Source organism: Gadus morhua, chromosome 12 (genome assembly GCF_902167405.1).
Source record: "Gadus morhua chromosome 12, gadMor3.0, whole genome shotgun sequence".
In the NCBI taxonomy this organism is placed as follows: Eukaryota; Metazoa; Chordata; class Actinopteri; order Gadiformes; family Gadidae; genus Gadus; species Gadus morhua.
Window position 1 is genome coordinate 8,616,788 of NC_044059.1, and position 13,495 is coordinate 8,630,282.

Here is a 13,495-nt window from a genome sequence, read left to right on the forward strand (position 1 = left end):
AAATCCGGAAGGTTGAAAGTAATTACTAACTAATCCACCTGAGGTGTGTGATTCAGTGTTTTGAGTCGGTGCGTGGTCATGTTGCCAGGCATCACTACTACTGCCTTGTTTAGACTAAGCCCCTCTACTGGAAGGGGACTTAATTTCACAAATGGCAATCAATCAGGGATATATAGATAATCTCCCAATTACATCAGGAAGGTAACAAGGTGCTATTCTAGTCAGGTAAAGCCCACACGACCATCCTGGGAAAGATATCAATGTCCACAGAACACGTATACGCATGTAGAGCAGGACAGTTTGGCCTTTCACCATGTGGCAGCCATCAGTTCGGTTCTACGGTTCTCAGTTTCTAATTATTTAAGAGCCGTGATGAGAAACAACAAAGCGTCGACCTAGGGACCTATAAAAAGACATTTCTTGGGAGAAAAAAACAAAAAAATCTTGAGGGGAGCTAAGTTAGGTTAGGAACTCAAGTTAGGTTACTTGAAAAAATAAATAAAGTTAAGTGAAGGGCCATTACCTTTAGACAACCTAGCGATCCGAATCAGTGGATGCACTATCAAACCTAAATAGTTATTTTTCAAAAAAGGTGAAGGCAGCAGTAAAAAGCTTGCATCATGAAATTCAATGCATAATTCCTAAACCAAAGTTATTTAAATAAACTAGTAAGGGAGCCAAGAAACAATCATAATGCACTAGCTGCTCCCAGAGATTGAAATCCATTGCTATTAATAAATTAGACAGGTCACTGACCTGCTAGCCAATGAACACATAACAGGAAGTGGACAAATCTAAACAAATTATACATTTTGGCACCCGAAGATCAGATTTAATTATCCTGTTTCCTGTTCATTACATAGACGCCTTAATGGACAATGAAGAGGAGCAGGACACGAGCAAAGAGATTGCCGGGCATCATTTGTTATCACGCCATTAAAATGAAATTAAATCTACCAACAAGAACCAGAGACAGAATGACATTTTCAACAGTCCCCAACCCCTGAAATGGCTAATGTTACAAGCAAGAGAGCTGTCACTAAGTGTAAAAAAGATATGTACAAATGGCCAACTATCCATTCACAGTCAGCAATGTCCATCTTATCAATGTCCAATATCAAATAAAATGGTTAATTTAAGAGGTTCGAAGTCAGAACATGTGTCAGCTCAGTGCTCCTTCTGCAATTTCTTGCATCTCAGAAATTAAAACTCAAGTTCTCAAACTTTTCTCCTTTGACACAGCTGGGAGTAGAAATTCAAAAAGGCCCCAAAAAGAACAACCCAGAAGGGCACCTATGGCATTGTGATCAATTTCAAATAAATGTAAATTCAGAATAAATGTCATTCAATGGTAAATTGCTTAGCCTAGAAAACAAAAAGAAAGTGCAAACTTTTACTGCAAAGAAAAACTGTCAAAAAGTGTCCATATCTGTATAGTGGAAAGAAGGAACACATGCATGGCCCTGCATTTAAAATTGCAAAAATCGATTCAACTCAGCTCAATCGCCGTAGTGCCCAACAGCAGCAGACTCACATTAGAGCCATACCATCCCTCAGTAGGCAGGCATGTCGTTTGAAAGGCAAGACCAATTCACGGCCAGGGGGGAAAAGGAAGTGGAAAAAAAACTTCACTTTCCTTTATTTGGGTAGTTTTACCTGGAATTGAGTTCAAGACAGACGTGTCCCGGTAATACCAAGTGTGTGTGCCACACTTGTCCAAGACAGGGAAAGGCTACGATATTTGAGTCGAGTTGGTTTGCTTTGCCGTTAGGAAAATAAATGTACAAATAAAGTAGACTACAGAAAATATGCTACTCTGCTTTGACATGTGTCAACTTTAGAAGCGGCTTTGCAGTCGCACAGTGGAAAGAACACAACAATTATGACTGCTGTAGAGGCCTGGACTGTGAAAGCAGGCTCATGTTTCAAACACCACCGCAGTAGTACCAATGATCAAATACACAGCAATGCCTTGCACAGCTTTAGGATCTAGGTAGGCGATACAAGATGACATGTAAACATATATAAATTGCTGAGTTTGCACCCCATGAATCCTAGTCCCCACCATCGCACACACGAGAAACTAAGCACACGCGCAATTTACTCCAGTGGACGAGAGTACAGAAAGTGACAAATATAAACAGAGGGGCGGCTGTGTTGAAGGAAATTACCTCCCAGAACCGCTGGCATTGGGCCAGCACAAAGACATTCATCTGTTTTCTGCTAAGCCTAACACATGGACAACACTATGGGGAGAGGGGGGGGAAGAGAGAGAGAGAGAGAGAGAGAGAGAGAGGGGATGAAGGAAGAGAAGAGAGGGAGGGAGTTTGAGCCAGTGAGATGGAAGCGCACAAGCTGATCAGACTCCTACTAAAAGGCGGTAAGCAGAGATAGAAAGCGAGAGGGAGAGGGGACTTGGGCGATAGAGAGAGAAACTTGGAAACGTCGGAATGGTCAAACGCTGTGGATGTTGTAGGAGATGAGCCTCAGGACTTTGGATTCTTCCATCGCGGTGGAACAACAAGGAACTTCCCCCTCAAGGAAAGCCTCAGAGTGGGAGAGCACTGACTGCTGCCGGGAGAGCGTAAAATTAAGTCATTCCACTTTGGGAATCATTTGAATGTAAAATTGTAAACTGAAAAGGTGGTAGCGAGGCGAGACCAAAATACCTGGTGAGCCAGGTCAAAATAATTTGGGAGGTACTGACATTTCTTGACAGGTTTTTTGTGTCGTACAACAGAAATAAAACTGAGATTCTTAAAGAACAGGTAAGGATTTTTCCTTTTTACAAAGCATGACATTTCAAAGATGATAAATTAATTGTTCCACCAATACCTTCTTGGATAAACAAGGAGATGGGAATTCCTGATTGCCTGTAGAAGACTTTCATCCTTTCGTTTGGATTTTTTAATCAATCAACGCACATCATCTTTCCAGCCATTTTCTGTTATGGTGTCACACATCCTGAAGCCTGAAAGCACTTCAGTTTTTTTAAGTAAATGTTAATCAAAGTTAATGCTTGTTTAATAACCCTTAACCCGTAATGCGGGATAAAGTTAAAACTGATTGCCACTTCCTTGTGTAATGACCGAGCCATGGTGGGTCAGGAAGGAATAACGAGCGTACAGGAACGACCCTTCCCATTTGTTACCATAAGTGTCAATGGTAATTAGGCCCAGATAAAACGCAAAAATAGGATAACACTGCAGTTATTGTTTCTTTAACAGAGTTCGTAGAAGGCGTCGCGAGGGGATGAGCAGTACCGACAGCCCTGGAATCAGAAGCTTTTTGGACGTACCCGCGGTGAATCTATCGTTTATCCTTGGATTTGGTTCGCTCGGAGCGCTCGGATCTTAACCTCGTTGCGAGGCCGTACCGGTTTTCCACACTGGGCACTGGCCGACGGCTCTTCTCCCGACGCCTGGCAGTGACCCGTCCCACCCTGCCGCGGGACTCGGCACGTGGGGGCCGAACGAACCATGCTGACCGAGCCTCCGGGGCCAGCCAGAGCAGAGCCCCGACCAGCGCCGAGGCCAGTTCCCACCGCTGTAGCCGCACCATGTCCCGGCCGGCGGCGGCTTCCCTGGAGCAGAACGCCACGGAGCCCGGCGAGGGCCCGGGGGTCCGACTCCAGTGGGCCGCGCTGCTCATCCTCATGGTCATCGTGCCCACCATCGGCGGCAACATCCTGGTCATCCTCGCCGTGTCGCTAGAGAAGAAGCTGCAGAACGCCACCAACTACTTCCTGATGTCTCTGGCGGTGGCGGACCTGCTGGTGGGACTGCTGGTGATGCCCATCGCCCTGATCACTATTCTCTACAGTAAGTCCACGTAGAAGTGGGTGCCACTGACGGCGCCCTGATGTCCTCTGCATCCCAGGGAAACGACCGCGGTACAAACGGGGTTCTTGTTGACACGGGGAAGCTAGTTGTCCTCTGAAGAATGGATAATGTCCGACCGATAACCTGATTATTCTAATAAATACAAGCTGCCCTGAGCAAGTTTCTTAACTGGCATTTTGTATGCTTGACCTTTTCCTATTCTTGGTGTCTGCTAAAAGCCCTAAATGTTAGTGCAAGTCAGCCTCTTAAACACCATGGATTTAGAGAAGTACCAAATATCTTGGCTAGATAGAAATGTAGCTAAATAGAGCTAAAAAATGCTTACAAATATTTCAAAGTTCTTTAAATTCCTGGTGTTTCAGCTACAAGGATACACAGCATCCACATCTGCATAGGAGTCAACAACACAGATTTATAATGGCGCCTCAAATCATGGAGTCATAACAAGGATTCCCTTTTGTGTTCAGCCTGATGGGTGGATCAACAATTGAGAAAAGCCTTGGTGATTCATCAGGGTTGTGGGGAGGTTTGAAATAGGATGTCAGCAGCACTGGTAACAAGCTCCGTCCTCAATAAACATATTACGCCTGATGAGAAATAACAAGCGATAGTGGATCATAAACACGCTACTTCCTGCGGCGGTTCTGTTGTAGTTGTGGCACTATTCAACCCACCGCTGTCTCTCATACACACTCTAATCCACTATCTTCCTTCTGCCTTCCAAGTGACTTCTGGAAGGAAAAGGATTTGGAGATGCTGGGCTTGATCACACCCAACAAAATGTGAAAGTAGAAATTAAGACATCCAACTTTTCCCTAAAAGAGGCACGTCTCTCTAACTTCAATCATTTTCTGCTTGTAATACAACTAATAGTCTTTGGCAGTCCTTGAATTTGCTTCATCAGCAAGGCCAATACCAACATTTCCAAAACGTCTAAGCCCATTTAAAAAAAAAAAGGTAAAGATTGAGGATATGATGAAAAAAGCCCCATCTCAGCAGTGCATGCCGAGCTCGAACTAATTACCATCAAGACTACAGGCAACGCCATATGCCAGCTCATCATTTTGACCAGGATAATATATTTACCTAATTATGAGGTAAGGTAAAAAACAGACAAACATCTTTGCAAATGTATTGGTATGTCTAGCAAGTTTAAAACATTTCTATATAAAAAAAAATACATCATACTGTTAACCCTGAAATATTTAGTTACCCTTCCCTTTGCCTTAGTGTTTGCAGAGCAACATGGTAACTTAAGGTGTCACAAGGACATAAACAATGTTTAATGCTTTCTACTGTTTGAAGAGCTCGCTCTAGAATATTCCTTTGAGGCCTAGTGTTATAACCCAGTGATCCAATTAACATTTTCCTACACCTGAATTTAGAAGCAACCAAAATATCCAAATAATACCCCCAAGAGGAACATAGCCAAAAAAAAAAAGAAAAAAAAAAGCACTGCAACACATGAATACCTTATTGAAAATGAGTTTTTGGCTCAGTTTCTGTTTAAAAATCTCAAAATACAGAGTGAAAGGACTATAGTCAACGAAAAGAAAAAAGAAAAAGAACACATTTCCACATCTGCTAGGCAGATGAAATCATGGCTTTGCTCAGAGACAACACCTTGAAAAATGAAATAGACATACTGTTTACAGGTAAGCTGTGACCACTGGCAGCAGAGTATAACAAAAATTCAACACTAAAATGGCTGGCTAATAAGGAACCACCCTTGAGGTTTTTTTTTAGGCTTGAGTAGGGATTTGCTTACTGAAGTGTCAGAATAGTAAAGCACCACCTAGCACAGTGTTTATGTTGAAGATCAAGAGAAGTATTTCACTTTGATGCATTAGACTCGGTGCACAGCTGTAAGACTTGTGCCGAGTTACAACCCTAGAAAAATGAAAGTAATAAAAACCTTATCACAGTGAAGCTACTAATCGAAAGAGCAGAACTTTCAAAATGGCTCTCCTGTCACAATGCTTGCAAAACGGCTTTCATCAATCATATTAACTTGAGTTTGATGTGAGAAGTTAAGTGTCACAAAAGCAATGATGGCTCAGTCTACTTCAACAATTTAGGCATAAAATATGTGCTGAATACACACACATTTTCAGAAGCTGCAATGCAGTTGCTTCTGTACAGTTACTTTTACTATAGATGGAGACATTATCGTAAATACCGAAAATACTAAACTAATACGCTTATAAAATACATAACCGGTAGCCCATAGGCTGGTATCTTGTGATAAAGTTTGCAGTAAAACACAGGTCATGCAGTCTCTTAAGCATTTGACTATTAATTACTGTGTTTGAAGAGAACAAAAAGGAACGAAATAACATAAAAAACACTTTTTAACAACAGAAGCTTTTAACCATGTTAATGGGAGGTTGGACGTGAGCCAAGCCAATTACTTGCCAAATTTGCGTTGGGGACCATAAATAAACAGCCTTGTACAACACGGTCTTTAGCACATCTACATAAAAAGCTTTTAGCTCCATAAACAGTCATCAGAGAACCCTTTTTTCCAGTACAGTCATTCCCAACCGAGATAAACAAACACATCTTTACATGAGAGCTACTTCTGATCCCTGGCCATTGTGGCACAACTCCCATAACCGATGGTATGCAGAAGAAGAAAATGTATTTGGAATGGACATAGGGTATTCCGAGGACAGAACCGTAATGCTAATGGATGTTCCATCGCAGGATATCATTAAGGATCAGGAAGAATATTTCACCAGTTTCCCTCTAATGGTAGGATCGTTATCATGCCTTTGTGAAACAATGTCCCTTTTTCGTCTGTTCTCAGATTCCGGGTGGCCCCTTCCGGAATTCCTCTGCCCCATCTGGCTCTTCCTGGATGTCCTTTTCTCCACTGCCTCCATCATGCACCTGTGTGCAATCTCCCTCGATCGATACATCGCCATTAAGAAACCCATTCAACACAGCCAGTACAAATCAAGGACTAAGGCCATGATGAAGATCGCACTGGTGTGGCTGATATCAATTGGTGAGTATGCTACGACAGATGTTTTGTTAAACCGCTTCCTCTGCTGGCTTACAGGGTCCTGAAGTTATTTAAGGAGTATTTGATATGGTGTGTTCGGGGACAGTTTACGTCACGGCAAAGGTGGTTTGATGCAGGGGGTGGACCGTACAAGCCGGATGCAATAAAAGCCGATCCTACGTAAACTATCGTGATGTTGGAGACAGAGGGGTGGCGTTATTGTAATAACATCAGGCAGGGCGCAAGGTGACTCACAAGATGTAGCACATGGGTTAGCCATCCTTCCTCAACACGCTCACCTCGGTACACACACACACACACACACACACACACACACACACACACACACACACACACACACACACACACACACACACACACACACACACACACACACACACACACACACACACACACACACACACACACACACAAAGTAGCAGCAAATAAGTGTGCTTTGAACACAACTTAAATATCTGAATAGGCAACTGTTCTGAGAGCTAGTCAAGAACATTGTGGACTAGACCTACATCACATACATTATAAACACTATAATTACTGAATGTTTATTTAAACAAAAAGGTTGTCTTGCGCTTTTACAACTGTTTATCCAACGTGCCAGGACTTGGAAGCCAAGAGCTTGCACAGATAAAAGAAATGAGGTTACTGGGTGACAGGATGTTCCAGTCCGTTACTGATGGCATTGGACGTCTATATAAAGTAGTGTAAATTCCGGCTGATCTTATGTCAACTTTTAAGAATTACCGACCAATAAAAATAAGAAGATCTAGTAAAATGGAGGCCAATAATGCCTCGTCTAGGTTCAATAGGCCAGGTCACCCTTTTCAGACTCTGGTGCTAAATCTTGGCATAATTCAAGACCTTTCATAACGGCAAAGTCATGGGCCTCCACCTGGTCTAGATTTAAATTGCAGTGTTTGAGGAAAACCAGACAAGTGGGAGAAAGAACAAAGCTTAAACATTACGGTGAAGCCCTTGAGCAGACTATACAATCCTGTTATCTGCTCGCAAGATCAAAACTCTTGCATTAAGCAAGGGTTGCCTTTGAAACTGAACATTACCAGTCATAACAAAAGTATAGTAAATGCCAAAAAAGCACTTTGATTATGAGTTTTCTTCAACTTTAAAAAACATAACATTCCTGTTTTTTCCCAATTACAGGTATAGCCATTCCGATTCCCATTAAGGGACTGCAGAACTACCATCTTCCCAACAACGTCACCTTCAACAGCAACCACACCTGCCTGCTGAAGACCGACAGCTTCCGGGAGTTCATCATGTTCGGCTCCTTGGTGGCCTTCTTCATCCCGCTAATGATCATGATGGTGATCTACCTGCTCACCATCCAAGCTCTACGCAAAAAGGTTTACTTGCTCAGGTCGAGGGTGACCCAGCGTTTCACGCGCCAGACTGTCACCACGGTTTCCCAAAGGGAACAGGCTGAGGGCACTTCCCCTGCCGGGACACAGACATCGCCGGAAGGCCCATTGATGCGGGCGTCTGGGAAACCGCTCTCACTCACAACGAACCGCCTTTCGAGGGACGACGTACCGTTTCGCAGGATGTCGAGCATAGGAAAGAAATCCATGCAGAACTTGAGCAACGAGCAGCGCGCCTCGAAGGTGCTGGGCATCGTGTTCCTCCTGTTTGTGGTCATGTGGTGCCCGTTCTTCATCACCAACATCACCTCCGTGCTCTGCCCCGACTGTGACGTCAACGTGATCGCCCGGCTGATGGAGATCTTCGTATGGGTGGGCTACGTATCCTCGGGCATCAACCCCTTAGTCTACACCCTGTTCAACAAGACTTTCAGACAGGCCTTTACCCGCTACATCACCTGTAACTACAGTGTCTGGACTAGCAATGGGCCGGGGAGACACCCCAGGGTGCAACACCGAGGACGGGGGCTGACAAAGATCTCCTTCCGCTCCTCCATGGCGGAGAATTCAAAGCTGTTTGTGAAGCGAGGAATGAAGAACGGCATCGGGGCAGTGAGCTATCAGAGCCCGCTGCGGTGCCGGCAAGTACCGATACAGTCCCCCAGCAGTGTTGTGTTGGACACACTGTTCCTGACTGAAAACGAGGACTTAAAGCAGGGGGAGCACGTTAGCTATGTATAGAGGGGATTGGCCCGGTTCATAATAAGGACACCTCCAGTACTTTGAGGTGTTGAAAGTTGCCCTACATCTATAAATTAATTTCCTATTTCACATCCAAGTATTTCTGGACAAGTTAAAATGGCAGGCTCAGTTTTAATCCGTGCTTAGCGAGAGGCAACGACAAGCTGCATAGTTAGCTACTCGTCATGCTGCAACGCTAATTCTATCTCTTTGCGGCTCTGGAGAGTGCTAGCCTTGTATGTTGATTATTGTACGTAATAACAAATTATAACAAACACTTTACTTTGAGTGGAATCGATTATTTTCCCAAGAGAAACAAAAAGAACATCTGAACAATAAAACTTCATAGTGCATTGTCTTTATGAAGGCTGTGAATAAGCGTTAAACTCTAGAGCGCTTGCATGCATCTTCTTCCGCTTATCTGAATTACTATTCCTGGCAAAACATCTTTGCCGTTTCTTACCACTTGTGAGGTTGCATTAATGCATTGCACTATTAATGGCAAAATGTCCAGTTTGTATTAAAATACTTCACAATGGCAATGTACAAAATAATGCAAGCAAGGTAAATCGGAAAGCTTCTATGTTCAATAAATTGGAAATGTGGAATTGTGTATCATACTCCTAGCTGAACTAATATGACATCTGTATTACTCAGAGCGCAAACGTACTAATACATAACAAAATGCAGTCATGTAAACATTCCAGTCCGTACTGTAATACAAGTTTATATTTACAAACGACTGACAGAGGATAAACTGGTCTTAGCGAGACGTGCCAAAGCTGCATTAGCAAACGCATTCTAACAAAAAAATGTGTTTTGGCCTTCAACACAACTCATTTAGTTTTTAATACAATGTGCTGATCACATGCCCTATAAATTGTTAGAACCAAAGTATAAGCAACACTTGGAAGTCTACCAGATAGTTCCTTGCCATTATCGTCTAAATCCAATGACAAAGAGATGGTACATTAGACATGGGAGAAAAAGACAGCCGTCTTTCAGAGTGGCTTGAGAGGTACGGGCATGGGACTAGGTGACTGGGAGGAACTGCGCCCAGCTGAATTGTAGTGGTTGTGGGACATTTCTAAACACAGGAAGGATTACACAAGGTTTATCTTGTAGCCAATTGATCATAGGGAATATCCCATGGCCTTTTTTGGGCTTAAAATGGACAGCCCTGATGTGCTTCAACTCAGCCAGGCGTTCTGTTTAACGCCGTTTGGCTGCCCGATGGGTAAATGAATGTCATGTTCTGAGTGATTCGCTGAGATAAAGAGGGAGAACAGAAACAGGTGTGACGGAAATAACAACCGGGCATATCATGCCCTGAAACACCCCATCAGAGTGACTGGAGGGGATTAAAGATACAGTCTCATGCTGTCAGCTACTTATTTTGTAAGAGCAACAGAATATTTAACACTATACTATCCTTTAAATCTAAAAGGTAGCATAAATTGAAACCTAATATGCTTGGCATTTTATCCCAAAGCTAAATTTTCTCTCCATTTTTGTTCTACAAAATTAAAAAAAAAAGGTTCAAGCATAAAGCCACATCTTGCAGTATATTTTAATATTACTAAAGTAAAAATCTGACTACCAGGAAGGGGGTAATGTGGGGGAGAAGTAGGATTCCTTTCGGAACCTAGTCTCCTTTGACAACTATTCCAGAAATAGTTGTCCAGCATAACTACAAAACAAACAAGACAAAAAATGCTGTTTGGTTTCACCCAAACAAAACATTCACCTCCCTTTTGGAGGTAAAAGCCAAATATACGACTCAGAAAGTGCATTTGACATTTTAACAAATATTTCACAAAAGATGTGTATTTGGCATTGCAATGCAAGGCAGACAGATCTTACGGATTCCCCCCGAATTCCTCAAGGGATCAACTGATTCTGATCTACTGCAACAAAATGAAACAATAAGTCAAGAGTCTGACGTTATAGGTCTGGTGTAGGTCGGTGCTTTACGTTTAAGAGCATACTGTAGTAAAGATTCAAATTCTGAAACATGAAAGTCAACGCTTTTATCTTGATGTCAGGCTGCCACGAACATGCTTAACCAAGCAAGTTCTTCAAGAGAAATTAAATAAATTACCTAGAAACAAAGTCAAAGCTGGAAAGGGCTCTCACTAGAACCTGCATTGGCCTCCACTGATACCCACTTCAAACCTCTCCAGATGCATTTGGAAGGGGCATGAGAGTCAAATGTGTGCTATGGGGGGGAATGCAGTCTCAGAGCATTCACCTTCAAGAGCGAACTAATGAATGATCACAGGATAGTCCAGACGTTTTGTTGACCACGAGTTGTGACAGCAGGCTGAAGTAGTACAAGCTCAGTTCTTACCTGAACATGATGAAACCGATGGACTCAACAGCTGCCCTCCTCACGTCGTCGTTCACGTCACTCACCTTTGTGACAAGAAGAGAAAAAGGATTTAGGGAGGATGAAACTTCAGCCTCTTTCTAATCATGAAGGGAGTCCTTGTGTAAAAACTAGCCAGTTGCCCCAATATACTTGACTACTGCCTGCAGTACAAATTTCATCACATTCATTAATACAAGGAGGGCTCTCAATTTAACATGGGTAGAAACATACAACTCAGTGGAACGAAGCAGTTGAAATTAAAGTGAGTTGAATGTAAGACAAGGGTCTTTCTAGTGACTTAATACCAACTACTATTTTGTTTCAGGAGGGGGGGCTGCTTTTGTGATCTAGATTAAGAGAACACAACATCTCCACACACCCAATTCAGTGAAAGTTGGCCAGAAAATTATACCTCTACATATCCAGGAGGTAATGAGAGGAAAAATTCTTCCTACGAAGGCCCAATTTATCAACCGTTCTAGAAACGTTAGCCGCCATATTTACCGACAGACGAATCAAAGCACCGGCTTTTGTCACCATTACCATAAACCATCATCATCATCATCATCACGGCCGTGATCATCGGCTTAAAGGAGCCAGCTATAAACAGCAGGGCTAAGCGGGAAGTACTCACAGCGACATGGAGCAGGCGTCTGATGGCCTTGTTGTTTCCAGAGCCGCAGTAAGCCATGCCCACTGTGTACATACCGGAGCGCCTCAGAATGGGGTCCTAGAGGAGACAGTGAGGCAGAGCAGACACTTGAGGCCCTGGGTCTTAACACCAGCAAACACACGCGCATACTTTGTGGGAATGTCAATCAATTCGGTCGCTTTTACAGTAAATGGAAATCCTGATCTACTGGATGATATTTTTGTGTGCCAAACTATGACATGGCCCTATGTTACGTGTGTTGCAATATAAACTGTACAAGGTGCCACAATAAAGGGGATCGATGCCAGCTTCCTGTTCGTCCAGACCTGTCCACCAACACCACATTTTTCCTCTCGTGACCCACCTTGTCTCTGCAGAGGCTCTCAATGAGGGCGTCCGCCTCCTCCATGCGGCCGTACATCACCATGGCGATGCCGACGGCCAGGCCGCGCAGGATCTTCTCGTGCTGGGTTTCCTGGGCGTAGCCCACCATGTCCTCGATGGCCTGGGCCGACTTGGAGCCCAGCATGACCAGGCCCAGCGCGAGGCCTGCAGCCTCACCTGGTGGAGGGATAAGGGATTGCATGGAGCTCAGAGGATGGGAGGGCCCAAACCAGGCCGACGCTCCCTTTTGGGTTCTGTGCGACATTAATGACCTTATCGTGCGAACCGTGTCATGGGATAGTTAATGTTACTGAATATGGCGCAGAAATCTAAATATATTTTAAATTTAAATATTTTTTTATTTTGAAACAACTAATAACTTTATTATGAATATCCTCTTTACCCCACTTAAACTGGGGTTAGATTATCCCTCAAGATATTGGATTCGATCTCGTCTTTTGTACTTACCAGTGACGGCGTCGTCCTGGTACAGGTTGGACTTGAGCAGATCATAAACATCCTGTCTGGCTGTGCCGAGGGCCGCCAGGCCCAGGCCCAGAGCACCCCCGTGACGCACAATCTGCCAGACACAAACAAACACGGCCGTGAACAAAGTGTAATAAAGTCTGAGTAGTTGGAAACAAATATTAAACAACGGGACTCATTCATAATACGGCTCTACACTAATAGACAGAAAGAAGTCCTCCCGTTCAGAAATCCCAAGTTCATAAGGATACAGAATGCATCAATATTTATGCAACGCTAACATTGTATTCATGAGGGTTGTCCGATCACGTTAGTAACCGACGTTTCTTCAAAACGTTACGATCCTAAGCCAAACGGGCCAGTGATCTTACGTCGTTGCTGGCGTTCTTCAGCTGGCTCAACAGGTAGTCGATGATATCCCCGCCGTGGTTGGCGTGGATCAGACCCAGAGCGTACAGGCCTCCTCCCTCCTGGTACGCAGAGCCAGGAGAGGTGTCTTTAGGCAGGTAGGTCGCCATCAACTGGAGCGCCTCTTTCTCGTGTCCCTAGAATAAGTTCAAGGTAAACAAAGTAAGGCAACAGATTTTCTGGAACCATATTCTAAAAGCTGAC

At 43.7% G+C, this 13,495-nt stretch overlaps 2 protein-coding genes across 2 annotated transcripts in view; one reads left to right on the forward strand and one right to left on the reverse strand.

The window, feature by feature from the left end:
- psmd1 (proteasome 26S subunit, non-ATPase 1) overlaps positions 1 to 13,495 on the reverse strand; it is a 36,927-nt gene that overhangs the window by 17,384 nt on the left and 6,048 nt on the right. The window contains exons 12-16 of the mRNA XM_030372290.1: positions 13,255 to 13,428; positions 12,866 to 12,977; positions 12,378 to 12,574; positions 11,996 to 12,091; positions 11,341 to 11,405 (exon numbers count right to left, since the gene is read on the reverse strand). Of these exons, the coding sequence (XP_030228150.1) occupies positions 11,341 to 11,405; positions 11,996 to 12,091; positions 12,378 to 12,574; positions 12,866 to 12,977; positions 13,255 to 13,428 (644 nt within the window). The remainder of the gene's footprint in view (positions 1 to 11,340; positions 11,406 to 11,995; positions 12,092 to 12,377; positions 12,575 to 12,865; positions 12,978 to 13,254; positions 13,429 to 13,495) is intronic.
- htr2b (5-hydroxytryptamine (serotonin) receptor 2B, G protein-coupled) lies at positions 2,302 to 9,603 on the forward strand. The gene is made up of 4 exons (XM_030372291.1): positions 2,302 to 2,768; positions 3,228 to 3,821; positions 6,652 to 6,852; positions 8,032 to 9,603. The coding sequence occupies exons 2-4, from the start codon at positions 3,560 to 3,562 to the stop codon at positions 8,988 to 8,990; spliced, it is 1,422 nt and encodes a 473-aa protein (XP_030228151.1). The 5' UTR covers positions 2,302 to 2,768; positions 3,228 to 3,559; the 3' UTR covers positions 8,991 to 9,603.

What these genes read in the sequence shown, in the direction of transcription:
- htr2b (XM_030372291.1), top strand. Translation starts at nt 3,560, where the DNA reads ATGTCCCGGCCGGCGGCGGCTTCCCTGGAGCAGAACGCCACGGAGCCC. An exon ending in CCTGATCACTATTCTCTACA is followed by an intron (nt 3,822 to 6,651) that starts GTAAGTCCACGT and finishes GTCTGTTCTCAG; the next exon opens with ATTCCGGGTGGCCCCTTCCG. An exon ending in GGTGTGGCTGATATCAATTG is followed by an intron (nt 6,853 to 8,031) that starts GTGAGTATGCTA and finishes TCCCAATTACAG; the next exon opens with GTATAGCCATTCCGATTCCC.